The sequence below is a fragment of the Heptranchias perlo genome, chromosome 5 (assembly GCF_035084215.1).
Source record: "Heptranchias perlo isolate sHepPer1 chromosome 5, sHepPer1.hap1, whole genome shotgun sequence".
Classification (NCBI taxonomy): domain Eukaryota; kingdom Metazoa; phylum Chordata; class Chondrichthyes; order Hexanchiformes; family Hexanchidae; genus Heptranchias; species Heptranchias perlo.
The window spans coordinates 27,206,939-27,228,813 of record NC_090329.1 but is presented as its reverse complement, the minus strand read 5'-3'; the positions used below and the strand labels follow the sequence as shown (position 1 = coordinate 27,228,813).

Sequence of the window (21,875 nt, the reverse complement as noted above, 5' to 3'; positions counted from 1 at the left end):
CTGGTGATCGGCTGGAGAACAGATCGCTGGAATGCTGTGATGCCCTGGAAGCCCCGTTCCACAGTGGTCCCTAAAGCCACGATAGCATCAGTTTGAGATTCAAATGCAGCAGTCAGACCTTGGATGGCAGATGTTTTTGCTGCAATGGAAGCCGCAACATCGGTCATCAGACGCTGCATCATGGTGGGTTCCACAGGTGCTCTGATGGAGGTGACCACCCGTTCCATGTTGGAAAGGATGGGCTCCAAGCTCTGCGCAAAGCCCTGCGCCAAGTTGGAGCTGGACTCCTCCATGCCCCTTCTCATTGTGCGCAGGCTTTCTGGCAGGCTTTCCAGTGCCCCAAGCATTTGTTGGTGTACGCCCATCAGCCGTCTTCTGTAGCCTGGCCCATCGAAGTCCTCATCTGCACATGGTGTCTTACCTGTGCAGATCCCTCCTCTAGCCTAGCCTCTAGTCTCTGAGCTGGTGGAAGCAAGTGTCAGATCGAGAGACGGTGTGGCTTCAGTGTCCTCCTCCTTCTCCTCCTCCTCGGACGGTACCGCCACGTGTTCTTGGGTATCTGCAATGACAAAGAGAAACAAGTTGAGTTGTGGAGTGGGGAGAGCAGCAAGTAAGATGTCCATGCTGACAACATCTGCAGCACGAGAGTCAGAAAAGATTATGGGAGGAGGGAGATGTGGGAAAGGAGAAGGAGCATTAGATATGCAGAGACCCCCTTCATCAGGACCTCCAGTACTGCATGTTATCATGGCTGCAGCAACAGTCCGCCCAATGATCCGAAGCACTGTCTCCTCTAGGGGGGTGAGGACGTGTAAGTGTCCCCGTCCACCCTCGGGTCTCTCCTGCTGCCGGCTGTTATGCACCACCTTCTCCTGCAAGACCGAGGACAGTGTGCCAGTGAGTATCCTGCAAGGTGTGTGGGTGATGTGCCTGTCGTGGTCGAATAGCTGCCAGTGTCTGTGACCTGTGAGTGGTGGTTGTGTGGCCTGCAAGTGTGGTACTATGTGCGGGTGAGATGCAGCATTGCCGAGTGCAGCATTGCGTATGGATGGGCAGTGTTTGTTGGTGGGTGGGTGACAGGGAGTGTGATGCGTGGAGCAGTGGTGCAGTTGGTTGGATGTGCCACTTGACACTTGCATTCACTCACCTTGACCACTCGTGTCAAATCATTGAACTTCTTTCGGCACTGCACCCACCAGCGTGGTGCAATGCTCCTGGCGTTGATTTCTGCACCACAGCCTGCCAATGCCTGCGGAGCTGCAGTTTGGAGGGTCTCCTGCCATCCTGTGGATACATGTTGGCCCTCCTTTCATCCACCCCTTCCACCAGGGCCTCCATTGCATCATCAAAGAAGCGTGGAGCTCTCTGTCGTGCCGGTCCTGCTATCCTCGTGGCCATTTTTCCCTTCTCCTCGTAAGCTGTGTACCTGTCATTTGAAATGTGCACCTGCACCTTTAAGAGGAGCAGGCTGCTGATGACGTGCGCTGTGCACGCCCCATTTCCAACTTCCTCATTCTCCGTGCAGCCTCTCAGCTGCGAGGGTATCGCTCGCTGCACGGAGATATCATGGTAAGTAGCAGGCAGCACGAAGTTCACGTGCTGCCTGTGTAGGGGCCGTCGGGCGCGGGGTATTAGCACATCACGCTACCCCCACTCGAAAATGGCCCTTATCCAATTTTTCCCACAGTGTCTTTCTGAAAACTGATGCAGAGTTTGTTCATTACAAGCACAGCTTGTTTATCCCCCACTTACGTAGGAACATGCAATCTCCATGCAAACAGCAAGTTCACTAAACCTGCTCTGGTCACTTATGGGGAGGAAAATGAGAAGGGGGTAAAATCATTTGGAAAGAAGCAGAGGGAAGTAGAAGACATATTAATGGGCATTGCAGTTGAGCAGCTATTCATAACCAATTAGTGTAATATTAATTGGGCACTGATTGTACTGAAAGTGCATGAAACTCAAAAATGTTTATTTATGTACTTACTTGCAGTTATTGTGTATATATATACATGTAATATATATGGATTTCCAAAAGGCATTCGATAAGGTGCCACGTAATAGGTTACACGATAAGATCTCATGGTGTTGGGGGTAATATACTGGCATGGATAGAGGATTGGCAATTAACAGAAAACAAAGAATCGAGATAAAAGGGTCATTTTCAAAATGGCAATCTGTAACTAGTGGGATGCCGCAGGGATCAGTGCCGGGGCCTCAACTATTTACAATATATATCAATGACTTGGGTGAAGGAACAGAGTGTCTTGTGGCCAAATTTTCTGATGATACAAAGATTGGTGGAAAAGCAAGTTGTGAGGAGGACACAGAGGGATATTGACAGGTTAAGCAAATGGGCAAAAATTTGGCAGATGGAATATAATGTGGGAAAATGTGAAGTCATCCACTTTGGGAGGTAAAATAAAAAAGCAAAATATTATTTGAATGGAGAAATACTACAAAATGCTGTGGTACAGAGGGATCTGGATGTCCTCGTACATGAAACACAAAAAGTCAACATACAGGTGCAGCAGATAATCCGGAAGGCAAATGGAATATTGGCCTTTATTTCTAGGGGGATGGAGTATCAAAGCAGGGAAGTCATGCTACAACTGCACAGGGTGCTGGTGAGACCACACCTGGAGTACTGCGTACAGTTCTGGTGCCCTTATTTAAGGAAGGATATACTTGCATTGGAGGCCGTTCAGAGAAGGTTCACTAGGTTGATTCCGGGTATGGAAGGGTTGTCTTATGAGGAAAGATTGAACAGGTTGGGTCTATACTCATTGGAGTTTAGAAGAATGAGAGGGGATTTGATTGGGTAGATGCTGAGAGGATGTTACCCCTCATGGGGGAATCTAAAACTAGGGGGCATAGTCTCAGAATACGGGATCGCCCGTTTAAGATGGAAACGAGGAGGAATTTCTTCTCCCAGAGGGTCGGGAATCTTTGGAATTCTTTACCCCAAAAAATCACACAGGAAATTACTATATTTATCAAAATATCTGAAATTCCTTGTCTGTAATATTGTGGGTTTGTAATATTATGGGTTTGTATTGCTGTAGTGCACCACGGTCACAGTCAGACAGGACTTTGTGACTTTATTAGGGCCGTTTCAGTGCTGTGACGGGGCAGAAAGAAAGGAAGGGGACAGTACCTGAGGAGAGAGAACCCGTTTACAATATGAGCTGGCCTGGGGGCCAGGAAGGGAAGTTTGGTGGTCAGCAGTTTAGTGGGAATACGGCCAGGAAAGCAGAAGGTGAGTCTTACGGACAAGATGAGCTCGGAGAGGGCATGAGGGGAGGTAGGAGGGAAACTGGAGAAAGCCACAGAAAATCAATTAGTTCCAATATGTTCATGTATGGTGTTTACTGCCTGCCAAACTTCCAATCTCAGCTTTGCTATTGTATTGAAATACCAGACAAATACTGGCCACCTCCCCATAATGAGGCAAACCAGAAGGAGAGACATTCCAAGCAATACCCAAACAAAAGTGGTCAAGACTGTGATGTAGTATGAGGAAGGTATTGAGTCTTGTTGGAATACAATTACTGGCAGGCCTCCACCATCTCAGGCGTGACTGGGACTGTTTGATCTTGGGCTAATCACAGCCTACTAAATCATCAGGGAATGATAGGCTTGTTAGCAAAATTAAAACCCATGGGATTAAAGATCAGTGGCTAAATCAGTGGCAGCGTGGATACAACATTGGCTAGGGGACAGAAAGCAGAGAGAAGTGGTGAACGGTTGTTTTTCAGACTGGAGGGAAGCATACAGTGGTGTTCCCCAGGGGTCAGTATTAGGACCACTGCTCTTTTTGATATGTATTAATGACCTGAACTTGGGTATGGGGGGTATAATTTCAAAGTTTGCAGATGACACAAAACTCAGAAATGTAGTAAACAATGTGGAGGATAGTAACAAACTTCAGGAGGACAAAGACAGACTGGTGAAATGGGCAGACATAGGTAGAAAGAGGGATGAGGTCCTGCAGGCAGACTTTAAGGAGTTAGGAAAGAGATTAACAAACAGGACCTCAAGGGTGGTAATCTCCAGATTACTCCTAGTGCCACGCGCTAGTGAGTATAGAAATAGGAGGATAGAGCAGATGAATGCGTGGCTGGTGAGATGATGCAGGAGGGAGGGCTTTAGATTCCTGGGGCATTGGGACCGGTTCTGAGGGAGGTTCTGTACAAGCCGGACAGGTTGCACCTCAACAGGGCTGGGACCAATATCCTTGTGGGGAGATTTGCTAGTGCTGTTGGGGAGGGTTTAAACTAACTTGGCAAGGGGATGGGAACCTGAGAGGAGATTCAGAAGGGAGAGTAACAAAGTGGAAGGCAGAAAAGTAGTAAGTGAAATTGGAAGGCAGCGGAAACAGAGGCCAGCAGCAAATAACGTCACAATAGGAGAAAATGTTAAAAAGACAAAATGAAAGGCACTTTATCTGAATGCACACAGCACGCACAACAAGGTAGATGAATTGACGGCACAAATAGAAGTAAATGGGTATGATTTAATTGCCATTACGGAGACATGGCTGCAGGGTGACCAAGGCTGGGAACTGAATTTTCAAGGATATTCGATATTTAGGAAAGGCAGGCAAAAAGGAAAAGGGGGTGGAGTAGTGCTGTTAATGAAGGATGAAATCAGTACAATAATGAGAAAGGATTTTGGCTCAGAAGATCAAGATGTAGAATCAGTTTGGATGGAGCTAAGAAACAGCAAGGGGCAGAAAACATTGGTGGGAGTTGTTTATAGGCCACCAAACAGTAGTGGTAATGTAGGGCATGGTATAAAGCAGGAAACGAGGGTAATACAGTAATCATGGGGAACTTTAATCTACATATAGATTGGGCAAACCAAATTAGCACTAATACTGTACAGGACGAATTCCTGGAATGTACACTAGATGGTTTTCTAGATCAGTATGTTGAGGAACCAACTAGGGAACAGGCTATTTTAGATCTAGTATTGTGCAATGAGAAAGGGTTAATTAATAATCTTGTTGTAAAGGAGCCGTTAGGGAAGAGTGACCATAATATGATGGAATTCATCATTAAGTTTGAAAGTGATGTAGTTCAATCCGAAACTCGGGTCTTAAATCTAAACATAGGAAACTACGAAGGTATGAGGCGCAAGTTGGCTGTGGTTGATTGGGGAACTACATTAAAAGGTATGACGGTCGACAGGCAATAGGTAGAATTTAAAGAATCAGAGTGCCCGAGGTAAGGAGCAAACCTGTTCGGAGTCGGGGCGGAGCGTCAGACGAAATAAAGAGTTCGGGGCTTCAAGGAGTGAGGTAAGAAAATCAAGAGTGATGTCAGCACAACGGAAGGAGCTGATTGGCTGCTAGTTGGTGAGGTTTTCTTTTTCTGGTGAGTGTCTTTTTTTAAGTCTTTAGTTTATTTTTGTTAAGTTTAGTTAATCTAATAAATCGAGGCATGACAGGGCAGCTCACACCCGTGGAATGCGCATCCTGTGCCATGTGGGAACTCCAGGACTCTTCCCGTGTCCTGGACAACCACAGGTGCAGGAAGTGTCATCAGCTGGAGGTTCTCGAAATCCAGATTTCGGACTTTGAGCAGCAGCTGGTGTCACTATAGTGTATCCTCGAGGCTGAGAGCTACGTGGATAGCACGTTTCAGGAGGTGGTCACCCCACAGCTTAAGAGGGTGCAGGCAGAGAGGGACTGGGTGACCGCCAGACAGACAAGGAGGACCAGGCAGGTAGTGCAGGAGTCCCCTGTGGGCATCTCACTCTCTAACTAGTATTCAGATCTGAATACTGGTGAGGGAGAGGGTTGCACTGGGGAGTGCAGCCAGGGTCAAGACCATCGCACTATGGGTGGCTCAGCTGTACAGGGTGGGGAGGAGAAAGGTCACAAGAGCAATAGTGATAGGGGATTCTGTAGTTAGGGGAGCAGATAGGCATTTCTGCGGCCGCGGACGTGATTCCAGGATGGTATGTTGGCTCCCTGGTGCCAGGGTCAAGGATATCACTGAACGGCTGCAGAACATTGAGGGGGGAGGGTGAACAGCCAGAGGTTGTGGTCTATATCGGTACCAACAACATAGGTAGGAAGAGGAATGAGGTCCTGCAGGCAGAGTTTAAGGAGTTAAGAAAGAGATTAAGAAGCAGGACCTCAAAGGTAGTAATTTCCGGATTACTGCCAGTGCCACGCGCTAGTGAATATAGAAATAGGAGGATAGAGCAGATGAATGCATGGCTGGAGAGATGGTGCAGGAGGGAGGGCTTCAGATTCCTGGGGCATTGGGACCAGTTGTGGGGGAGGTGGGACCTGTACTGGCCGGACGGGTTGCACCTCGACGGAGCTGGGACCAATGTCCTCGTGGGGAAGTTCGCTAGTGCTGTGGGGGAGGGGTTTAAACTAATTTGGCAGGGGAATGGGCACCAGGATATAGCATTGGAAATGAGAAACAAGGTGCACAAAGGATCAGGAGAGAAGGGTAGCCCTGGAGTAAAAAATAGTAAGGTATTAGGTGGGGTCGGACCAAGAGAGAGTACAAGAAGGTCTAAGACGGGTTTGCGGTGCATGTGTGAGAACGCATGAAGCACGATAAACAAGGTTGGTGAGCTGCAGGTGCAAATAGCAACATGGGAATACGATGTTGTGGCAATAACGGAGACCTGACTCAAAAAAGGGCAGGATTGGGTACTAAATATTCCTGGATACAAGGTGTTCAGGAAAGATAGGGAAGGAGAGAAGGACGGGGGTGGTGAGGGGTGGCAGTATTGATTAAGGAGAATATTGCAGTGCTGGAGCGAGAGGATGTCCTGGAGGGGTCAAGGACAGAATCTATTTGGTTAGAGTTAAGGAACAATCGAAGTGCAATTACGCTACTGGGTGTATTCTATAGGCCACCAACTAGTGGGAAGGAGATAGAGGAGCATATTTGCAGGGAAATTACAGAGAGGTGCAAAAGCCATAGAGTGGTGATAACGGAGGATTTCAACTTTTTTTTTTCATTTATTCGTTCATGGGATGTGGGCGTCGCTGGCAAGGGCAGCATTTATTGCCCATCCCTAATTGCCCTTGAGAAGGTGGTGGTGAGCCGCCTTCTTGAACCGCTGCAGTCCATGTGGTGACGGTTCTCCCACAGTGCTGTTAGGAAGGGAGTTCCAGGATTTTAACCCAGCGACGATGAAGGAACGGCGATATATTTCCAAGTCGGGATGGTGTGTGACTTGGAGGGGAACGTGCAGGTGGTGTTGTTCCCATGTGCCTGCTGCTCTTGTCCTTCTAGATGGTAGAGGTCGCGGGTTTGGGAGGTGCTGTCGAAGAAGCCTTGGCGAGTTGCTGCAGTGCATCCTGTGGATGGTACACACTGCAGCCAAGATGCGCAGGTGGTGGAGGGAGTGAATGTTTGGGGTGGTGGATGGGGTGCCAATCAAGCGGGCTGGTTTATCTTGGATGGTGTCGAGCTTCTTGAGTGTTGTTGGAGCTGCACTCATCCAAGCAAGTGGAGAGTATTCCATCACACTCCTGACTTGTGCCTTGTAGATGGTGGAAAGGCTTTGGGGAGTCAGGAGGTGAGTCACTCGCCGCAGAATACCCAGCCTCTGACCTGCTCTCGTAGCCACAGTATTTATATGGCTGGTCCAGTTAAGTTTCTGGTCAATGGTGATCCCCAGGATGTTGATGGTGGGGGATTTGGCGATGGAAATGCCGTTGAATGTCAAGGGGAGGTGGTTAGACTCTCTCTTGTTGGAGATGGTCATTGCCTGGCACTTATCTGGCACGAATGTTACTTGCCACTTATGAGCCCAAGCCTGGATGTTGTCCAGGTCTTGCTGCATGCGGGCTCGGACTGCTTCATTATTTGAGGGGTTGCGAATGGAACTGAACACTGTGCAATCATCAGCGAACATCCCCATTTCTGACCTTATGATGGAGGGAAGGTCATTGATGAAGCAGCTGAAGATGGTTGGGCCAAGGACACTGCCCTGAGGAACTCTTGCAGCAATGTCCTAATATAGACTGGGATAGTAATATAAGGGGCAAAGAAGGGGGGGAATTTTGGAAACGTGTTCAGGGTTACTTTCTCAACCAGTACGTTTCCGGCCCAACGAGGAAGGAGGCATTGCTGGACTTGGTTCTAGGGAATGAGTCGGGCCAAGTGGAGCAAGTGTCAGTGGGGGAGCATTTGGGGAGCATTTAGGGAGCAACGATCATAATATCATAAGGTTTAATCTCAGTGGTGGGAAAACTTTTGGAAATGATAATCCGGGACAGGATTAACAGTCACTTGGACGAGTGTGGATTGATTAGGGAAAGCCAGCATGGATTTTTTTAAAGGCAAATCGTGTTTAACCAACTTGATTGAGTTTTTTGATGAGCTAACAGAGAGGATGGATGAGGTCAATGCAGTTGATGTGGTGTATATGGACTTTCAAAAGGCGTTCAATAAAGTGCCACATGGTAGGCTTGCTATCAAGATTGCGGCCCATGGAATAAAGGGGGTAATAGCAACATGGATACAGAATTGGCTAAATGACAGGAAACAGAGAGTAGTGGTGAACGGTTGTTTCTCGGACTGGAGGGAGGTGTACAGTGGTGTTCCCCAGGGGTCAGTGCTGGGACCACTGCTTTTCTTGATATATATTCATGACCTGGACTTGAGATTACAGGGCACAATTTCAAAATTTGCAGATGACATAAAAGTTGGAAGGGTAGTGAATAGTGAGGAGGATAGCGATAGACTTCAAGAGTTATGGACACTGGTGGCATGGGTGGTCACATGGCCGATGAAGTTTTATGTGGAAAAATGCGAGGTGATGCATTTCGATAGGAAAATTGAGGTGAGGCAATGTAAATTAGAGGGCACAATTCTAAACCGGGTACAGGAACAGAGAGATCTGGGGGTATATGTGCATAAATCATTGAAGGTGGCAGGGCAGGTTGAGAAAGCGGTTAAAAAAGCATACGGGGTTCTGGGCACTGCAATTTAGGAGGGATGTGAAGGCCTTAGAGAGGGTGCAGAGGAGATTTACTGGAATTATTCCAGGGATGAAGGACTTAAATTACATGGATAGACCGGAGAGGCTGGGATTGTTCTCCTTGGAACAGAGAAGTTTGAGAGGAGATTTGATAGAGGTATTCAAAATCATGAAGGGTTTAGACAGAGTGGATAGAGAGAAACTGTTTCCATTGGCGGAAGGGTCAACAACCAGAGGACATAGATTTAAGGTGATTGGCATAAAAACCCAAGGCGACATGAGGAAAAACTTTTTAACACAGTGAGTGGTTGGGATCTGGAATGCACTGCTCGAGGGGGTGGTGGAGGCAGATTCACTCATGGCCTTCAAAAGGGAACTGGATGAGTACTTGAAACGAAAAAATTTGCAGGGCTACAGGGATAGGGCGGGGCAGTGGGACTAGGTGGATTGCTCTTGCAGAGAGCCGGCACGGACTCAATGGGCCGAATGGCCTCCTTCCGTGCTGTAACCTTCTATGATTCTATGAATTAATACATAATTTGCAACAAATATATACTCCTTTAAGGCACAAAAACCCAACAGGAAAAGTGGTCCAATCGCGGCTGACGAGAAAAATTAAAGATAGTATTAAATCAAAGAAAGAGGCATAAAAAGTTGTCAGAAAAAGCAGTAAGCCTGAGGATTGGGAGCATTTTAGAATTCAGCAAAGGAGGACCAAGAAATTGATAAAGAAAGGGAAAATAGAATATGAGAGTAAACTAGCAAGAAACATAAAAACGGACTGTAAAAGCTTCGATAGGTATGTGAAAAGGAAAAGACTGGCGAAAGCAAATGTGGGTCCCTTACAGACAGAGACGGGAGAATTTATAATGGGGATTAAGGAAATAGCAGAGAAATTAAACAAATACTTTGGCCCCAATATTAGCGGGGAGGCGAGTTGGCAGCGGTGGGGGGGGCGGGGTGGGGGTCGCGATTGGGCACGTGGCAAACCCACATGAACCAAACTTACCGTTTCCGACGCGATCGCACATTGATTGATAGTGGCTAACGTCCTCTCCGGGTTTCGCTCCTGGCAGCTAGCCTGATTGACAGGAGGGGGGGGCGGGAAAGAGAGAGAGCCAGACGTCCTTCGGCGCTGGACTGGAGGAGAGGGGAAGACTGGAGGGGGAAAGGGGAAAATCGGGGGCACATCGGGGGAAGATCGGGAAGATGAGATCGGGGCGACATCGGGAGAGTGAAATCGGGGGGGACTTCGGAGAGGGAGACATTGGACATTGGACATTGGAGCAGGTTTCAAAGGTAGGTTCATTCAGTGTTTTCACTTGGTTGCATGTTTTTTTATTTAATTTATTTAGTTTCTTTCTCCCTGATCCGGCCCTTCACGCCTGGCATGAATCAGAAGCAGTGGGCAAGCCGCCCAGGTAAGTTAAAAATCTTTCTAATCCCTTAATCTGCCACAGGTAAAGTGTCTTAAGTGTCTCAATGAGGTACATTTGGTTCTTTAACTGTTATCCCGCCGGCTTTAATTGCTGGCGGGACTGCTGGTTTTCAGGTCGCCCGCACGCATACAGGTGGGTCCCTGGGAAACTTGGAAGCCGGCAGATTGGAGCCGGCTTCTGAACCCGATCAGGATTTGCCCGATTTTCAGACGCCCCCCACCCCAAATGCACTCGCAATTGCCCCCTAAAATCACCCCCTTTGTGTCCGTCTTCATGGAAGAAGACATAATAAACCTCCCAGAAATACTAGAGAACCAAGTGTCTGGCGAGAATGAGAAACTGAAAGAAGTTAGATTTAGTAAAAAAAATAGGATTAAAGAAATGAATGGGACTGAAAGTCGATAAATCCCAAGGAACTGATGATCTACATCCAGGGTTTTGAAAGAGGTGACTGTAGAGATAGTGGATGCATTGGTTGTCATCTTCCAAAATTCTATAGATTCTGGAATGGTTCCTGCAGATTGAAGGGTAGCAAATATAACCCCACTATTTAAGAAAGGAGGGAGAGAGAAAACAGGGAACTACAGACCTGTTAGCCCGACATCAGTAGTAGGGAAAATGCTAGAATCTATTGTAAAGGATGTGATAACAAGACATTTAGAAAATAATAATAGGATATGGCAGAGTCAACATGGATTTATGAAAGGGAAATCATGTTTGACAAATCTATTGGAGTTCTTTGAGGATGTAACTAGTAGAATAGATAAGGGGGAACCAGTGGATGTGGTGTATTTGGATTTCCAGAAGGCTTTCAATAAGGTCCCACCCAGGAGGTTGGTGAACAAAGTTAGAGCACATGGAATTGGGAGTAATATACTGGCATGGATTGAGAATTGGTTAACAGACAGAAAACAGAGAGTAGGAATAAACAGGTCTTTTTCAGGTTGGCAGACTGTGACTAGTGGGTACCGCAGGGATCAGTGCTTGGGCCCCAGTTATTCACAATCTATATCAATGATTTGGATGATGGGACCAAATGTAATATTTCCAAGTTTGCAGATTGCACAAAACTAGGTGGGAATGTGAGTTGTCAGGAGGATGCAAAGAGGCTTCAAGGGGATATAGACAGGCTGAGTGAGTGGGCAAGGACATGGCAGATGGAATATAATGTGGAAAAATGTGAAGTTATCTATTTTGGTAGGAGAAACAGAAATGCAGGGTATTTTTTAAATGGTGAGAGATTGGGAAATGTTGATGTTCAAAGGGACCTGGGTGTCCTTGTACATGAGTCACTGAAAGCTAACATGCAGGCGCAGCAAGCAATTGGGAAGGCAAATGGTATGTTGGCCTTTATTTCAAGCGGATTTGAATACAGGAGTAAAGATGTTTTACTGCAATTATACAGGGCCTTGGTGAGACCGCACCTAGAGTATCGTGTACAATTATGGTCTCTTTACCTAAGAAAGGATATACTTGCCATGGAGGGAGTGTAACGAAGGTTCACCAGACTGATTCCTGGGATGGCGGGATTGTCGTATGAGGAGAGATTGAGTAGACTAGGCTTGTATTCTCAAGAGTTTAGAAGAATGAGAGGTGATCTCATTGAAACATACAAAATTCTTACAGGGCTCGACAGGGTAGATGCAGGGAGGATGTTTCCCCTGGCTGGGGAGTCTAGAACCAGGGGTCACAGTCTCACAATAAGGGGCAGGCCATTTGGGATTGAGATGAGGAGAAATGTCTTCACTCAGAGGGTGGTGAATCTTTGGAATTCTCTACCCCAGAGGGCTGTGGAGGCTCAGTCATTGAGTACATTCAAAACAGAGATGGATAGATTTCTAGATATTAAAGGCTTCAAGGGATATGGGGATGGTGCAGGAAAATGGTGTTGAGGTAGAAGATCAGCCATGATCTTGTTGAATGGTGGAGCAGGCTCGAGGGGCTGATGGCCTACTCCTGCTCCTATTTCTTATGTTCTTATGTTCTAAAAGTGTGAAGTGATGCATTTTGATAGGAAGAATGAGGAGAGGTTATATAAACTAAATGATACAATTTTAAAGGGGGTGCAGGAACAGAGAGAACTGGAGGCGCACATACCCAAATCTTTGAAGATGGCAGGACAAGTTGAGAGCACTGTTAAAAAAGTATAAGGGATCCTGGGCTTTATTAATAGAGGCATAGAGTACAAAAGCAAGGAAGTTATGCTATAATCATTATAAAACATTGGTTAGGCCTCAGCTGGAGTATTGTGTTCAATTCTGGGCACCACACTTTAGGAAGGATGTCAAGGCCTTAGAGAGGGTGATTTACTAGAATGGTGCCAGGGATGAGGGACTTCAGACAATAGGAGAGACTGGAGTGGGGTTGAACTCCTTAGAACAGAGAATGTTAAGGGGAGATTTGATCGAGGTGTTCAAAATCATGAACGATTTTGACAGAGTAGACAAGGAGAAACTGTTTCCAGTGGCAGAAGGGTCGGTAACCAGAGGACACAGACTTAAGGTGATCGGCAAAAGAACCAGAGGCGACATGAGGAAACATTTTTTTATGCAGCAGGTTGTTATGATCTGGAACGCACTGCCTGAAAGGGTGGTGGAAGCAGATTCAATAATAACTTCCAAAAGGGAATTGGATAAATACTTGAAGGGAAAAAATTTACAAGGCGATGGGGAAAGAGCAGGGAAGTGGGACTAATTGGTTAACTCTTTCAAAGAGTTGGCACAGGCATGATGGGCCGAATGGCCTCCTCCTGTGCTGTACCTACTATGATACAATGATAACTCACTGTTAAATGTGTTTTTTAATTTAATGAATAAAATAAGATGCTTTATTCCACCCCCCCCACCTCAAAAATCATTAGTCCTCACAAGTGTTCCATATACTCTTTATCAAATCTGTCCTGAAGTAATAATGCTTTACAGTTTATCTACCAACACCTTTACTTTTCTATCGGGTGGAGCCTGTCGATCACACTGTGATGTTAGATTTACATGAGTGAATGGAGCCATGCTGTTAATCATCTGAGCCTTACAGAAGTGCTGTGTAGTGATGTTGCGACTCTGCCACCTTTTCCATAGTTTCCCTGGTTTCCTGCCAATATCCCTGTGGAGACCAGTGCAATCTTCATGAAATTTCAGGCTTCCTGCATTTACAAGCATTGGAGCAATGGTCAACAGAATGAATTTCAATCACAATTCATTAATGATCCTGATCATTTTGTGAGAAGTGTTAATTATAAAGCTTTATGGCTGCAATATTGAAAATTGGAGATTGGAGCCCATTAATGTGTTGACAAGCTTTAGATACAGTTCACACTTGCAATAGGAAGTTTATGATTTTTCCCTGGCCACCAGGGTGTCAGGTGGGAAGTGGAGGTGAGGTTCTTCCCCACTCTGCACTCAAGCTGGAAAGGAAAGGAAATCTCCTCATTGCCACTTACAGTGCTACACTAATAGATACTCGGGCATTTTCACCTTCGCTGCCAGGGCGGGTAATCTGGCAGAGTGGCTCGCCCACTCATTATAGAGCCGGTCCGATCTTTGAAATCAATGGGATGAAAATCAGGCTGGTTCTACAACAAGCGGGCAATCTGCTCTGCCAGATTACCACCACTGCCAGAAGGTAAAGGTGAAAATCACCCCCTTAGGATCAGATTGTCTATGAGGCGGTGGGAAGCAAACGCCCAAAAAGAGGGAGAAAATTGGGGCATTGATTTAATTTTTCATTCAAGCCATTCAATTGAATCTGATCAATCCTTTTACAGCTCCTTATGTCAAAGTGTACCTGCTGGAGAATGGTGTGTGCATAGCCAAAAAGAAGACAAAAATTGCACGGAAAACACTTGATCCACTCTATCAACAGTCATTACTATTTGAAGAAAGCCCACACGGTAAAGTCTTACAGGTCAGTATTGTTCAGTGTCATAGTGAACTATTGAAATTATTTCGGAAGACATGTTTGGGTGGTGCCCACTCCTTTATCTCTGTTAGTCATAGTCATGCTTAGAATCATAGAAATTTACAGCACAGAAGGAGGCCATTCGGCCCATCGTGTCTGTGCCGGCCGAAAAGAGCTATCCAGCCGAATCCCACTTTCCAGCTCTTGGTCCATAGCCTTGTAGGTCGCGGCACTTCACACACCTTTTAAATGTGATGAGGATTTCTGCCTTTACCACCCTTCCAGGCAGTGGGTTCCAGTCTCCTGCCTCGCTCTGGGTGAAAACATTTTTCCTCAGCTCCCCTCTAATCATTCTACCAATCACTTTAAATCTATGCCCCTGGAAATAGATCCTTCCTATCCACTCTAAAATTCTCCAGTCCTGGCAACATCCTCATAAATATCCTCTGTACCCTCTCTCGTGAAACACATTTGTAATAGTGGTGACCAGAACTGTACACAGTACTCAAGCTGTGGCCGAATTAGTGTTTTATACAGTTCTAGCATAACCTCCCTGCTCTTATATTCTATGCCTCGGCTAATAAAGGAAAGTATCCCATGCGCCTTCTTAACCACCTTATCTACCTGTCCTGCTACCTTCAGGGATCTGTCTATTCCTCTATACCTCTCAGTATCCCTTTGCTCCTCTACACCTCTCAGTATCCTCCCACTTATTGTATACTCCCTTACCTTGTTTATCCCCCCAAATGCATTACCTCACATTTCTCCGGATTGAATTCCATTTGCCACTTTTCTGCCCACCTGACCAGTCCATTGATATCTTCCTGCAGTCCACAGCTTTCCTCCTCACTATCATCCACATGGCCAATTTTTGTATCATCTGCAAACTTCTTAATCATGCCCCTTACATTTAAGTCTAAATCATTGATATATATCACAAAAAGCAAGGGACCTAGTACTGAACCCTGTGGAACCCCACTGGAAACAGCCTTCTAGGCACAAAAACATCCGTCAACCATTACCCTGCTACTGAGCCAATTCTGGATCCAACTTGCCACTTGCCCTTGGATCCCATGGGCTTTTACTTTTCTGACCAGTCTGCCATGTGGAACCTTGTCAAAAGCCTTGCTAAAATCTATGTACACTACATCAAACGCGCCACCCTCATTGACCCTCCTTGTTACCTCCTCAAAAAATTCAATCAAGTTAGTCAGACACAACCTTCGCTTAACAAATCCATGCTGACTGTCCTTGATTAATCTGTGCCTTTCTAAATGACGATTAATACTGTCCTTCTTTATGTATTTATAAAACATCGTTAGGTTTTCCTTGATTTTACTTGCCAATATTCTTTCATGCCCTCTCTTTGCTTTCCTAATTTCCTTTTTATTTTCACCCCTGCACTTTCTATGCTCCTCTCGACTTTCTGCAGTATTGAGCTCTCGGTAGCTGACATAAGCTTCCCTTTTATGCCTTATCCTTCCCTGTATGCTCCTTGACACCCGGGGGCTCTAGATTTCGGAGTGCCACCCTTTTTTCTTTGTGGGAACATATTTGCTCTGAACCCTCACTGTCTCCTCCTTGAATGCCTCCCACTGTTCTGACACTGATTTACTTTCAAGTAGCTTATTTGAACTGCATCCACAATCCCCAGAGCCACATCAAGGACAATGACCATAGTATTCCAGAAAAGTAAGTGAGTTTGGATTTGATGCCTTCAATCCCCTGAATCCCAGGGTGGATTTTTGCTCCCCAGTTGTTTAGTTTACGATTGGAACATCCAAGTTAGATTGGATTCATGATCTTAGAGGGCACCCATGGATGGAAATAGCAGCTGTGATTTCTAACACTATGTGAACTCAACTGATTGGGAAATCTGGTGCATCTGAAGGATCATGATCGCTTCAGATGCACCAGATATACACCACTGTACCGCACGGATTAATCAAGGACAGTCAGCATGGATTTGTTAAGGGAAGGTCGTGTCTGACTAACTTGATTGAATTTTTTGATGAGGTAACAGGGAGGGTCGGTGAGGCTAGTGCGTTTGATGTAGTCTACTTGGATTTTAGCAAGGCTTTTGACAAGGTCCCAGATAGATCTTTTGGAAAACTTGCCTCGATGAAGGGTATCCTACAAATCTAAAGTATATTTTATTAATTTTATGGAGAGTGGGATTTTGTTCTAGTGAATACATTCATTATAGATTAGGTGATAAGAAGTTTATTCATGATTGTTTTATAGGCAAATGTGGCAACTAATTTGTGCACAGCAAAGTTCCATGAAGAACAATGAGATAAACGACCACTTCATTATTTTTTTGGTGGTGCTGGAATATTTTATGTGTACCTGAACAGCAGACTGAGCCTTGGTTTACTATCGCCTCCGACGATGCACTACTCCCTCAATATTGCACTGCAGTGTCATGCTAGATTATCTACTCAATTCCTGGAGTAAGCCTTAAACCCATAACCTTCTGACTCAGAGGCAAGCATGGCACCAACTGAACCAAGCTGACAGTTAAAGTCATAACTTTGTCTGAAATGGAATTGGTTATACTTCAAACCTATAACGAGTAGCATACTGTATGAGAAGTTAAAATAAAAATAGAACATAACAAACAATAATAGCAATTTGTGTTTATATAGTGTCTTTAATGTAGAAAAAATGTTCCAAGGCGCTTCACAGAGGCATAATCAATGATCATACTCTCTCCAGAATGTATCCTGATTTCATTCCTTTAGAACCATAGAATGGTTACAGCACGGGAGGAGGCCATTCACTCATCAAGTCCGCACCGGCTCGATGCAAGAGCAATCCAGCTAGTCCCACTCACCCGCCCTATCCCCATAGCCCTGCAAATCTTTTTCTTTTAAGTATTTATCCAGTTCCCTTTTGAAGGCCATGATTGAATCTGCCTCAACCACCCCCTCGGGCAGTGCATTCCAGATTCTAACCGCTCGCTGTGTAAAAAAGGTTTTCCTCATGTCACCTTTGGTTCTTTTGCCAATCACCTTAAATCTATGTCCTCTGGTCTTGACTCTTCTGCCAATCTACTCTATCTACTCTGTCTGGACCCTTCATGATTTTGAATACCTCTATCAAATCTCCTCTCAACCTTCCATGTTCCAAGGAGAACAACCCCAGCTTCTCCAGTCTATCCACGTAACTAAAGTCCCTCAACCCCGGAATCATTCCAGTAAATCTCTCTAAGACATTCACATTTTTCCTAAAGTGTGGTGCCCAGAACTGGACACAATACTCCAGTTGTGGCCGAACCAGTGTTTTATAAGGTTCATCATGACTTCCTTGCTTTTGTACTCTATGCTTCTATCTATAAAGCCCAGGATCCCGTATGCTTTTTTAACCGCTTTCTCAACCTGCCCTGCCACCTTCAATGATTTGTGTACATATACCCCCAGATCTCTTTGTTCCTGTACCCCTTTTAGAATTGTGCCCTTTAGTTTATATTGCCTCTCCTCATTCTCCCTACCATTCTTCCTATCAAAATATATCACCTCGCATTTTTCTGCGTTAAATTTCATCTGCCACGTGTCTGCCCATGCCACCAGCCTGTCTATAGCCTCTTGAAGTCTATCATTATCCTCCTCACTGTTCACTACACTTCCAAGTTTTGTGTCATCCGCAAATTTGGAAATTGTGCCCTGTACACCCAAGTCCAAGTCATTAATATATATCAAGAAAAGCAGTGGTCCTGGGGAACACTACTGTACACCTCCCTCCAGTCCAAAAAACAACCGTTCACCACTACTCTCTGTTTCCTGTTACTTAGCCAATTCTGTACATGCTGCTACTGCCCCTTTTATTCCATGGGCTTCAATCTTGACGACAAGCCTATTATGCGGCACTTTCTAAACGCCTTTTAAAAGTCCATATACACCACATCAACTGCATGCCCTCATCTACCCTCTCTGTTACCTCATCAAAAAACTCTAGCAAGTTAGTTAAACACGATTTGCCTCTAACAAATCTGTGCTGGCTTTCCCTAATCAATCCACACTTGTCCAAGTGACTGTTAATTCTGTCCTGGATTATCATTTCACTCTCTGTGCTGTAGAAGCTTCTTTTCTGTTGTTCATTCTTTTTTTCTGTTTCCCTGCATGGGAATGGGAAGCGGTAAAATTCCTTTTAATGAAAGAGAATGTCGGTTTTCTCTGTAATCAAAAACCCACTAACAAAATTACATTCTTAGAAACTGCTTGCTTCCTAGCTGTGCACTTTTGTGTATCAGTGTACCATTAATTACACACAAAAACAGATATTCTCCCATTTTTCTTTAAAAAGAGTAATTTTACCACGTTTTCATTCTCTTCCTAATTTCCCCTCATTCTCTCTCTGAGTCTCTTTAAGCCCCTGTTGCAGTATGTTAAGCACAATTCAAAACAATCCACTCTAACAAATTATTTTTTTAAAATGGCCAACATACAGCTGAAATCTTGTTTTCAGTCGGATATTTTCAGTGATTTGAGTGGAATATTTAAGAGAAAGACAAATGGGGGCTGCTTATCATTTCTTTTAAAAATCCTTCTCTTGTCCCTTCAGGAAAACTGTTCATTTTTGGGGGTGGTAATTGCTTAAACATTGCCAGCAGCAAATTAAATATTTAAATGATGTCCTTGCTACTTTAGTCACGGGAGTATTTGAAGCCATGTCTGACTCTGGCTTATTTATGATGGCAGAAAGGCCTTATGCACACCGACCTACCTATAGGCCTCCTGAAGAATTTTGTGAATATGTCATCATTAGATTTCCTATCCACATGGACTACAAGGGACAGTAGTTAGCAGAGCAACCTTTTCAATGACTAATTGGTGCATCTGCTATTTTTGGCTTCATTTATGGTTACATGATTGAGCAGTTTGGACGGTTCATTTTTTGGCAGTTACCATACGACATCTATCACAGTCATTCACTGCATTATAATCTCCTCACTTTGTTTCTTTATTATTTCAAAGGTGATAGTCTGGGGAGATTATGGCCGAATGGACCACAAATGTTTTATGGGAGTGGCACAGATCCTATTGGAAGAGCTTGACCTATCCAGCATGGTGATAGGCTGGTACAAACTATTTCCAACATCTTCATTGGTGGACCCCACCTTGACACCCCTTACTCGCAGAGCTTCCCAATCATCTCTTGAGAGTTCGACTGGACCTCCCTGTATTAGGTCATAATGAACTACTGGGAGATCCCAAAAAGTCAGCAAACAGGACAAAAATCAGAAGCTGACCACAAATATGATCAAATCACTGCTGGAGCCAGACAATCACTCTTGTTTTGCCAATCGTACTGTTTCAAAAAATAATAGGGCTTCAGAAATCCTAAAAAGTACATACATAATGTGTGTATGTATTTATGTATGTATGCTGGCATGAATTGGCAGAACACGCACTACATTAAATGCTGAATAGAAACTGGCGTCTCAGTGAGAGTCACTGGTGATGTGTAAGAGGCTAAATGAATGAGACCAGTGCTCTGATCTAAAACAATTTAATGTTTAAAAATATATAGCAACAAACTGGAAAGATATCAGACTCCGAAAAAAATGGAATTGTTCATTAACATTTCTATAGAAACCATAAACAGTGTTACCTTACTGGTGTTACCTTTTGTTTCTCTGCACACACTTCTTCCACTGCTGTCTGTTGTACTGAAACCTAGCTAAATTCCTGCAACTGCCCCCTGATGCTGACAGAGACTCTTCCCATCGTCCCTTTCTTGAAGGGCTGCTGCGTATCTCTGTAAGCATCACAAAAGGTGTTAAAACAGCTACAGACTTTAGTGCAGGTAATGCCAGTGCATGGATATCACTGGTTCCCAGCCGATAGCATCACTTCATTGTGAGTTAGCTACAGAAAAAAAACTCAGATTTGAGATTAAGATTTGTGCAGCACCCATTAAAGAAAGACTTTCAAGTTTTGTTTGCCATTTGCCGCACAATTGCCATTATTTTTCTCTTTGTAAAACAGGCACACATGTTTGCATTATGAATTAATATTTTTTATGTGTTCTGATGTTTTGCATGAAAAACAAGTTTTGAAACTGCAACCAGTGCTGGGGACTGTTAAAAGCAGCTTCAGTCTGCAGAGATTGTGGCACTAAAATGTTCCTTGTAACGCAATTCTCTTCCTAGAATTACAAACAGTTGAGATAAATTCTGTATAAAATTGTACATTTGACTTCCCAAAGTGTTGACCAATAGCATAAGCTGTCTGAGCTGTACCCGGGATTTTTCCTGATCGTGTGTCACATGACACTGATTTGCCCTGGATAGAGCATGATACAAGTTGTTTGATAATTGCTGGAAATTCCAGTTGAAATTTCCTGCACACGTTAGTGTTTTTTAATCTGACTTTAGTTTACATTATTTCGGAATTACTGCAAGCACAATGCTTGATTTTTTTACAGTGAGATGTATTACTTTTTGAAAGAAAAGCAAACTTTCGATTTGCTTTTTTTAAAAAAAAAATCATTTTTCCTTAAGTCCCATTGGCCTTGACATCCCTTGTGTATTTATGTCCATGCACTAAAGACTGCAGGTGCAATGATTCTACTTCTTCCTCCTCCTGCTCTCACGGGCCATTTTGATTTTGTGATCACTGATATAGAGCAGCATGACTCTGGAACTGTTAAATTGCTGCATGCATGTTTTGTAGGGGGGAAAACAACACAGGAGTTAATTAATATGTGTTCCACATAGGCCAGCTTGTATGTTGCATGTACTTGTACAGTTTGCTTGTTAATTATTATAAAGAAATAACTAAGAAATCAAAGCCATTCATTTCTATTATAGACATTTTTGCTGATTTCACCTAGGCTTAGGTCTGGTGTTGAATGTCTATTGAAAGATTTTTTTCTACCCTATCTGGAAAATAATTGCTGATGTAGTACATAAAAAGCACCCTATTGATTTTGGTGTAGGTTCTTACTGTGGGGCTGTAACAGATGTTAGAAGCATTGTGTATACACCAAATTTTGACTTCTAGGTATTCTGCCTGCACAGAGTGAATTGTCTCATTTAAATCGACCCGCTCTTTAATTTATCTGTTGTCGTACTAGGTGGATAAGATTGAATGCCGCTCGACCTGCTGAGCAGGAAGAATTGAAACACTGGCTTGCTACACCATTAGGTTCTATTCCATTTTAGTGACTGATATTGTGGCCAAATTCAGCTGATTGGATGGTATCTTTCTAACCGCAGCAGTTGTCTAAACAATCCCCTGTGCTTTTAAATGAACTTCAGACTCATGTTAGGTAAACATGTTTAATAAAATTTACTTTACATGTCAACTTTACATTTTTCCTTACTTCTTAAAGTATTTTGGATGACAGATGACACACATCCATAGAAATTGGAATGCATATAGGCCATTCAATCTTCTGAAGACACTCCAAGAACACATACTGTCACCCAGAAAGTGTTTTGTTTTCATAGCATCTCTTGTTAAGCCCCAATTTTAACCTAACCTACCCACAAGAATGGGCAGGTTTGGGTCAGACACCCATTTTGCACCCTGCCCGATTTTACATTCCAGTAGGTTATCCTAAAGATGTAGA

The 21,875-nt window shown here is 44.3% G+C and overlaps 1 protein-coding gene across 13 annotated transcripts in view; it reads left to right on the top strand.

Moving 5' to 3' along the window:
* Positions 1-19,914, top strand: part of LOC137321665 (regulating synaptic membrane exocytosis protein 1-like) — a 984,914-nt gene extending 965,000 nt beyond the window's left edge. For 9 of the 13 annotated variants that reach the window (XM_067984176.1, XM_067984175.1, XM_067984173.1 and 6 more), the window contains 3 exons: positions 10,317-10,382; positions 14,164-14,303; positions 19,274-19,914. In XM_067984176.1, the coding sequence (XP_067840277.1) occupies positions 10,317-10,382; positions 14,164-14,303; positions 19,274-19,492 (425 nt within the window). In that variant the 3' untranslated portion in view covers positions 19,493-19,914. The remainder of the gene's footprint in view (positions 1-10,316; positions 10,383-14,163; positions 14,304-19,273) is intronic. The other 4 variants (XM_067984183.1, XM_067984184.1, XM_067984179.1 and 1 more) reach the window with 1 other exon arrangement.
* Positions 19,915-21,875: the final 1,961 nt, after the last annotated feature.